The 9,876-nt window shown below is 33.5% G+C and overlaps 1 protein-coding gene across 1 annotated transcript; it reads left to right on the forward strand.

Moving 5' to 3' along the window:
- Nucleotides 1-3,583: 3,583 nt before the first annotated feature.
- On the forward strand, nt 3,584-7,528 carry LOC145605026 (trans-cinnamate:CoA ligase, peroxisomal-like). Its single transcript, XM_081661034.1, has 2 exons — nt 3,584-3,827; nt 5,650-7,528. The coding sequence occupies exons 1-2, from the start codon at nt 3,630-3,632 to the stop codon at nt 7,279-7,281; spliced, it is 1,830 nt and encodes a 609-aa protein (XP_081517160.1). The 5' UTR covers nt 3,584-3,629; the 3' UTR covers nt 7,282-7,528.
- The last annotated feature ends 2,348 nt before the right edge of the window (nt 7,529-9,876 follow it).

Raw genomic sequence — 9,876 nt, forward strand, 5'->3', positions numbered from 1 at the left:
ATTTGTCTTGGGGTGGTATATACAATAAACATTTTTTGACGGCATGTCCAATATTAATAAATTAATAATTGGTGTCCAAAAAAAAAAAAAAAATATTAGTCATCAGATTATTCATGAGTTAAATTGAGCATTTCACATTTTCACACCCAATTTGATTTTCAATAATTTTTGTTTACCTCAATTTATTGCATCATTAATATAATTAAGCGCACTCAATTAGATGGTGACATGGTGTTAATAGGTTTTGAGTATCATCCCAAAAAATTTAACCAATCAAGCTATTTTTAATGTTCACAAAATCACATTTTTGTATTTTTGACATCATCACGTGTTAATCAATGCAATTTATATTCTAATTTACTGATTATTTTTACTTTTAACTTCTTATTATGGGCAATCTTTAAGAGCATCCACAATGCCTAGCTACATGTACATGTAGTTTTGGGTTGATACATCATTAATATCTAAGCTACATGATTTAAGCTACAACTTCTACAATGGTAAGCTATACCTTTTTATAATTAATAAACCATAAAAAAAAATAATAAACAAAGAAACAAATAAATAAAACACATTAAACACATTAAAACACGTATAGAGCTATGTAGTTTGGCTTAGCTACAAGTCTACAACTTATGTAGCTCCACAATGGCTAGCATGTAGCTCTACATTATTTAGAAATTGCAAGCAGGCTTTTTTATGCAATCATTGTGGATGCTCTAATAATTCATACTACCTCCGTTTTTTTATTAGTTGACATGTTTTGACTTTAGCACTATTCACACACTCCTATTTGACCATGTTTTGTGATTTATACGTAATGAAAAATATAGTCATGTGGGGTCTTGTTAGATTCGTCATGTTATATATTTTCAAAATATCAACTTTTAATAATTTTTACTTATCTGTAATTAAAGATATTAACATTTTGAATTGTGCATTGGCAAATGTGACTAAAGAAACGTGTCAACTAAAAAGAAACGGAGGAAGTACTAGAGAAGCAATTTCAATCACACACTCCTCCCATCTTAACGAAAAATTAATAAATAAAAGCATATAAAAAAATTATGTATCAAAATAAAAGTCTCGTATAACCATCATATATTTACTTCTTCTTTGTTAATCAACCAAAATCTACTATCTTACTACCTCCGTTTTTTTCTAGTTGACACGTTTTGACTTTAGCACTATTCACACACCTCTCTTTGATCGTGTTTTGTGATTTATATGTAATGAAAAATATCATCATGTGGGATCTTGTTAGATTTGTAGTGGGATATATTTTCAAAATATCAACTTTTTATAATTTTTGTTTTTCGGTAATTAAAGATATTAACGATTGAAGTTGCGCATTGGCAAACATGACTATAGAAACAAGTCAACTAAAAAGAAACGGAGGAAGTAAATTTTTTTTTTAATCCACTTGTAATCAATCAAACTTCACTAACTTTAAACTTTAGTGGTCTATCCTTTAGGTACGTAGACCTTTTTAAAACTTATTATAATTGTGAGGATTTGAATTTAGTTAACCCTTATTATATTAGAACTTATTTTCCAGTATTGAACTTATCAAACCTTATTTTAGTTGTATTCAAGTCTTATTTCTTACTTTTTTATATTGACTTTCTTAAAAATTTGTGTGAGAAAGAAAATTGTGACTTTGTCCGAAGAATGAGGGAGACTTGGAGAGGATGTTAGACTAAACGTCTACACCGCAAAACCAAGAGGCACTATATTTAATTTATAAAAATACAAAAATAAAAAAATGAAAATAAAAGCTTTTTTTTTTTTTTTTTTTTTTTTTGAAGAAAAGATAAAAATAAAAGATTAAAAATAATACAAAGGACAAATGTATATGTATATCAGTATATGTCTCTCGTCAATTGCTTTCAAAAAAACAAAAAAAAATATATGTATCTTGTCAATTGACTTTATTTATTTATACTAAATAATTCTTAGTTCATACTTTGATACTCACATATACAGTCAATACTCTCACTATTTTTCCTTAGTGTTACGGTTTGACCAGTTTAATTTTCAAGATACAATTTGTTCGATTCTTTGATTGTCTATTTGTAAAATTTACAAGAAAAAAAAATGTTGTTAAGTACATATCAAATTATAGCGTACGAATATACTCCCTCTGTTTTTAAATACTTGCTCAATTTCTCCAAGCGCGGAGTTTTAGGAGAAATTGGAGAAAGTAATAAAATATGGAGGTAGTTGAGAAAATATAAAATTATAAAAGCGAAAGTAGTGGAAGAATAGGAGGAGAGAGAGTATTATGTTGGGTCCACTAAGAATGAGAAATGAATTAAATACTGAAAAAGTTTTCCAAAAAAGGAAATGGGGCAAATATTTAAAAATAGACGAAAAAGGTTAGTGGAGCAAGTATTTAAAAACGGAGGGAGTAATCAAACAAAATATGATACAACTAACATTTTCAGAAAGTATAGTGAGTCGGACTCACTTTGAGACAGATATATATAGAAATGATCATTAGACATTTCATATAAAATTTTGAACATCTTAACTTTTGATATTTTTTATACATGTTTTTTAAGGGTAATGCTATATGTAGCCCTAAGAGGTATATATAAGCATTAAATACATTCTTGAAAATTGTATAAAATTAAGAATTCATGGTAAAAACACGCGTAAATCAGTGTAATTAGAGTTTATATTTTAATGATTTCCTAACTTTATACGATTCTTAAGTGTGTATTTAATACTTATATGTAGTCTAAGAACAGTGAGAGTGAAGGATAGTTCAAGCGGCTAGAGCTTCCCTCCGGTACCAGGAGGTCCTGGGATCGATTCTCATCCCTGCCCTTGTGGCTCTCTAAACACCTATATATATATATATATATATATATATATATATATATATATATATATATATATATATATATATATATATATATATATATATATATATATATATATATAAATTATTAATAATAATAAAATATATTTGATGAGCACAAAATCAAAGGAAATCAAACACAAAACTTTACTTGTTTTCTAACTCCAATAGTCTTTTCTGGTGTTCCACCCGATTCACCCTCTGGCCTATCCGAATTCGAGGATCAGTTATGGGTGGTTAGGTTTCAGTCCCCAATTGTTGTTGCGGGGGATCGAAAAAAGGATCTTTACTAAGGTAGATCAAAAACGGGTTTTCCAACTCCAATAGTAGCTTAGTTAACTATTGAAAAAATTTGAAAGTGATATGAAATAATAGTGGCCCACTAAAATGTGGAACACATTTGTTACAATTTCTTAGTAAACAAAAATTGAGAGTATTCCTACAATCCTACATATACTCTCACTAAAAAAAGTTAGTTAGACTCTCTTTGTAAATTACACTTGTAATTTCACACCCTGTTTCCCACATTATTTCAGCAAACCACAAAAACATTTACTAGTCAAGTAGTCATTCAATAATCCCACTATATAAAAATTGACCCTTTTCTTGGCCCCTCCAAAATTCTTTATATAAACTCCCTTATTTCCTTCATTCTGCATGTAATAACATTTACACTCTTCCAAAATTACTCTCTTTGCCCCTTTATTTTCTCTCTTTCTTTCTTTCTTTCTTTCTTTCTTTCTAAAATTAGACATAAATAAAAATGGAGAAGTTAAACAAATGTGATGCAAATTATGCTGCTCTTACACCAATTACTTTCTTGCAAAGAGCTGCAATGTGTTATGCTGATCGAGCTTCGATTATCTACGGCGAAGCTCGTTTCACTTGGAGGGAGACTTATGATCGTTGTCGTCGCCTCGCCTCGTCTCTTAAGTCCCTTGGTATAGCCAAGAACGATGTGGTTAGTTACTTTCATTTTCTTTACCACTATTTTATTTATTACCTGAGATTTTAAACAACGTACAAGGTACTCTTATGATTTTAAAAACACATCATGTACTGATACAATTTCCATTTCCAGCCGCGTTTTTTTAAGTCATACACTTCCTTTTTTGGCAAAAAAATACATTAAAATATTATATCTCTCTCCTCTCATGGTCCCCACTTAAACCCACTACTACTTTTTTTTTCTTCTTACATTCATTACTTTTCAATAAACTATTTACATCACTATCTTTCTTTAACAATTTTTTAATACTCCACTACCCCACTTACCTCTTATTTTATTTAAGTCAATTAAATTGCCTAAAACTATGTGCCGGTCAAAGTGAATCACTTAAAAAAACATGGAGGGAGTAATAAGGTTCACGGACAACTATCTTTTTTAATGACTAACGGACATTAACAACGTTATTAACAAGTCTCCTCGCTATAATTAACTAAATCTTAACTTTGGCAGAACTAGGCCTCCTTTAATTAATGCCATGGCCGGTTTTCTTAGATAAATAAATAAAGGGTAATGTTATAACATTTTCCATAAATAAACTAAATTTTAAATTTATGTTGAGATTAATGGAAGTGGTAAGAATAAATAAATCAACTGTCAGTAGGGTTAGTTGGGGTCAAGTCTTAAGTCATTTAATAATAGCCTCAGATATTTTTACAAATGTTAAGTGGTGCGTTTTTTATACCCCAGATATTTTAGTAACTTTTTTTTTTGATGCACTACTTCTATAAGTGGTCCATTTCATAAATAGAAGTAATTTATTTTAGTCATTTGAAGGGTTATTTGATGTGCGAGTTGTAACTATAGTACAGCTAGTTTTTTTACTAGGGAAATGTATGAGCCTATAAAAAATGTGGTTGCATTTATGGAGGTCTGTCTGACTATATTATAAAACTTGGTAGAGTTGGTACCAATGAATGAATGAAGTACTCCGTAATATTTTTTGTTGCCGTAAACAAATGTGCGATGACAGTGACATTGGCATTATCCCTAAGACTTTAACCAACTAATAAAACTGTCATAATCTAACGAGGTTGAAGTGTTTTTTCCCAATGTAAATTATAGCAGCATTCTTGATTGATTTTTTTAATTACTGTAACTAACCCATAAATTCAATAATAATTAAATTTGTGATAGAAACTTTTCATATGAATTGAAAGGTCGTTAGATTAAGGCGCTAACATGATGTTTGATTAGCATAACAAGGCCCAAAGAAAAGTACATGCTTAATGGCCCAACTAATGGTGTCCTTATAAATTAATGTGTTGTCTTTTCATTGGAGTGACCCTTAAATCCTCACCTTTCATTATGATTTATGTATGATATTTATATGTTTCCTCGAAAATCTTTTGTGACTAAATAAATTAAAGTAAAAATGGATTAGTATTGTACTATGGTACTTTGAAGTTATCGACTTTTTATGAAACATCTTGTTAGATTCATTTCAGTATGTACTTTGAAGATAGCGACTAACATTTACTCCCTAATTTTTTTACTAGATTTGGTTATCTACAAAGTTGTAGATTTTAATTGCCTATCCATTAGTCTTGACTACTCGATCATGTAACAAGCCTAATGTATAATAAATAACATTATGTTCTCCTCAACTCATTTTACCAAGTTTCGACTAAATAAGTTTAGTTCAGTAAATACGCTCACAACATAATCCATTGAACAATTGTTAAAGTTTATGTTCATTAACCAAACAATCAATTTATAAAACTAACTCGATTATTACTAGCTTATCGATCTTACGTATTTTGTGATTCGATTTCAGGTATCGGTGTTAGCTCCGAACATACCAGCATTATATGAGATGCACTTCGCAGTGCCAATGGCAGGAGGCGTACTAAACACCATCAATAGTATGCTTGATGCTAAAACGGTCAGGAACATCCTTTCCCACTCCGAGGCTAAGATTTTATTCGTGGACTACGAGTACATCACCTTGGCTTGCGAGGCGATGCGCCTTCTTAAGGCTGAGGCGAAGCCACCAGCCGTCTTACCATCCGTGATTCTCATCAATGAGATAGGTTATCCAACGGGAAACAATGGTGGTGGTGTCAAGAAAGGTGAGCTTAAGTATGAGCAGCTACTAATGACAAGCAACCGCGATTTGGTGGCTGAGTCTTCCCTTCCTTTGGTTGACGTTGATAAGCCTTTGAGTTATAATCTTAAGGGTCGTTATAATGGGTTGTTGGAGTATGAGCAAGTGATTGGAATGGGTGATCCTAATTTTGAGGGTGTTAAGTTGGATGATGAGTGGGATCCTATAGCTCTTAACTACACCTCTGGCACCACGTCCGAGCCTAAAGGAGTGGTGTATAGTCATCGCGGAGCCTACCTTAGCACCTTGAGCATGGTGTTGGGTTGGGAGATGGGAACGGAACCGGTTTATTTGTGGTCCTTACCCATGTTTCATTGCAATGGGTGGACCTTCACTTGGGGGGTGGCGGCCCGTGGTGGGACTAATGTTTGTATTCGAAAGACAAACGCGTCTGAGATCTATCGGAGTATTGCCTTACATGGGGTTACACACATGTGTTGTGCACCCGTTGTGTTCAACATTATTAGGGAGGCTAAGCCTGATGAGCGCGTGCAGCTTAAGTCACAAGTTCAAATCCTTACAGGAGGGGCCCCACCTCCTGCAGCTTTACTGCTGGAGATGGGGCAATTAGGGTTCCACGTGGTGCATGCTTATGGGCTTACAGAGGCCACAGGGCCCGCTTTGGTTTGCGAGTGGCAAACCAAGTGGGACCCTTTACCACATGAGGAACAAGCACGGCTTAAGGCGCGTCAAGGGGTAAGTGTCCTTAGCATGGTAGATGTTGATGTTAAAGACATAAAAACTAAGCAAAGTGTGCCTCGTAATGGTACAACAAAAGGTGAAATTGTACTCCGTGGTAGTGGAATTATGAAGGGGTACTTAAAGAATGAGAAAGGAACATCCGAGGCTTTCAAGGACGGATGGTTCCATACCGGCGATGTGGGTGTCATCTATCCGGATGGGTATATCGAAATCAAAGATAGGTTGAAAGATGTGATCATATCCGGTGGGGAGAACATTAGTAGTGTGGAGGTGGAAACAGTGATTTTCCGGCACCCAGAGGTGCTGGAGGTAGCGGTTGTGGCAATGCCTCACCCGCGATGGGGTGAGAGCCCTTGCGCGTTTGTAGTGCAAAAAGTCAAAAATGAAAAATTGACGGAGCAAGATATATTGGCACATTGTAGGAGTAACTTACCACACTATATGATACCTAAGAAGGTAATGTTTATGAAGGAGTTACCTAAGACGGCCACCGGTAAGCCACGAAAGGAGTTATTAAGGACTATTGCAAAGAAGATTAACGTATCAACCGTGCGAAACGAGCATCAAACAGACCAAATAGTCACTATGTCACGTTTATAGTCCTAAATTGATTAACTCAATTCTACTACGGAGTACTATATATATTCTGATGTATTTGTCCTTGTGAAACTTCTATTAAAGGTCAAGTTTTGTGTTTCTTACAGTGTTTGATGTAATAAATGTCTTAGAACGTAATCATCCCTAACAACATGTGTATAATACCAGTTGAAATGTTTGTTGGGCATACTAATGTGAGTTTAAGTACACCTTGATATTAATGGTTGTAAATAAGTGGTTTATATTCAACATATCTTGATCATTTGAACATTTCTCTTTCATTATTGAAAGGGAATCATCATAGAGTATCACGTGGCACATGTTATGAACATAATAGAAATCGGACCATATTTAGGTTACAATCAATATCGTATAATAACTTTGACTAATAATTAGTTTGTTGACTTACACAACGTGCATCTTATTATATACTTGTACAAGTAGATATAAATATATACGAATCAAGTTAGTTACTAGATAGACAAGTATGTGACAAAGTATAGTTATAGATAATTCATTGAGTACAAAATCAATCAATCTCAATAATGACAAATTATGAGCAATTGTTATAAAATTGAAAGACAAAAGTGTTGGTTACTGTCAAATTAATTGATGGGTTGCAATTTATAAAGCAAGAAATTAGGGAAGAAACCACTTTAGGTGAATGTGGATGTTTTCTTGAAAAGGGTATGATGTGGAAACAAATCCAGCTTATTTTACCATCAGGTTTTTATACTTAAAAAGGAAAGTTTGGTGTTTTATTTATTTATTTATTTATCATAAAGTAAAGTATGTTGTTGATTTATGTGTTGATGGAGCTGCGCTAGGGAAATTCCAAAAGCATATAGGAGAGCATGGTGTGCTAATAGGAACGTGTTGAACATTTTGCGGCCTTGCGGGCTTTGTGCTGTTTTGTATATAGGCCCAAAAATATTTGTGCTAAATAAAATCTCGCAAGGAAAATTAAAATTAAAAATAATAAAAAAAAATTAAGTACTTTATGTTAAAAATAATTTTCGGAAAAGACTATTCCCTCCGTCTCAAAATAACTGATATGTTTGATTTTATTTTTTATTAACAAAATATCAATATATTTTATCATAAAATATGTTGTTAGATATGTGTGAAAAATTTAAGGGAAAGTTGTAGATTAAGGGTCAACACTCTTACGTTGAAATTCAGTTCAGCTCAGTTCAGTTTAGTTCATTTCAGTTCAGTTCAGTTCAACTGAATTCAGTCAATGAGAACAGGCCCTAAGTGGTGTCAAATAATAACTCTCACATAATAGCTCCTGGGTTTGAGTTCCATTTTATCTTAGTTGCACAAGGCTTTCATAACAGTTGATTGGGACAACCCTGTCTGATACCATGTGTTTAGGCAAATCTCAACAAAGGACATATGAGAATCTGCTAGGTTTGAGGGGTAATAACAATCATACTACCAATGGCATATAAAATAACAATAAAGCAGTAATAAAGCAATAGATAAGCAATAAAACAGCAATAAATAGACAGAATGAATTCTATTATGAAAAAAGAGTAAGTTTAGAGATACAATACTGAATAAGGACTAGCCTCCTTCTTCAGTAGGGACGAAGCTCTGTAGATAAATGCAGAGTAATTCTATTATATTTTGAGTATATGTGCGTACATGAATGCTGAAAATGTCTAATTACACTTATTTATACCTAGGGATCTCTAGGGTTTACAAATATCTTCAGAATATATTCGAAATGAAGAAGATCTTCTTGATTTATCTTCTTCCTTGTTCTGTAGGTGTATCTTTGGCAAGTATCCTCTTGATTGATATGTATGACGATGCTTTCCTTGTTTACTCCAATCAAGCCGTTTTGCCTATTTTTGCTGAACCATTGATCTCGGATTGGTGCCCTAAATGTTATGGGTAGTATTACAATACGGGCCCAACAATTGCCCCTAATTTTTATTTCCAAGTATTTGGAAGTGAAAATTACCTAAAGAAAATTCTAGAAAATATTTTGAAATTCAGAAATTGCTCCAACGGGTATCAAAATAGAAAGTGGTGGCGGTTTTAAGGCAACTTCCTCGATAACTGTGAAGGGCGGTTTTATTTCCGTCTTTGGTATTTATTGGGTGTGCAGGCTGTTGTCTAATCACTTCAATTGCTTTGCCCCTAATTTCAATTTCGTCAGGTATTTTCTCTCTCCTCTCTTTTTGCTCTGTTTTACTTTGTACTTTTTCTCTTGTTTTTGCGATGGATGATCATGTGAGAGTGGTGTTTGCTGGGGTGGATGAGGGTGTGAAAAAGCCAAACTTGATGGTGCAGAACGTCTTTCCTGTCAAGGATACCTATCCTTCCACTGTTACGAAGGAGGAAGTCCAGAACATTGCTGTACTTGCACGTTTTCCTGATGGGGTTGTGGTGAAAATTCCATCAGCCAGGGAGAGGGCTGACTGGATTGCCCCTGGTTGGGTGTGTTTCTTTGAGTACCCTTTTGTAATTGGGCATACGTTTCCTTTTTCTGCTCTTGTTCGTCAATTTCTTTCTAGAGTTAGGGTTTCGCCTTGTCAATTATTGCCCCAAACTTGGAGGGTATTGAGAATTCTGGATTTGCTGAGT

Source organism: Chenopodium album, chromosome 22, assembly GCF_948465745.1.
Source record: "Chenopodium album chromosome 22, dcCheAlbu1.1, whole genome shotgun sequence".
NCBI classification, from domain to species: Eukaryota; Viridiplantae; Streptophyta; class Magnoliopsida; order Caryophyllales; family Amaranthaceae; genus Chenopodium; species Chenopodium album.

Bases quoted from the DNA above. Each gene is read 5' to 3' on its own strand.
- LOC145605026 (XM_081661034.1), top strand. From the start codon at position 3,630: ATGGAGAAGTTAAACAAATGTGATGCAAATTATGCTGCTCTTACACCA. The intron at 3,828-5,649 runs GTTAGTTACTTT...ATTCGATTTCAG, and splicing joins GTATAGCCAAGAACGATGTG to GTATCGGTGTTAGCTCCGAA.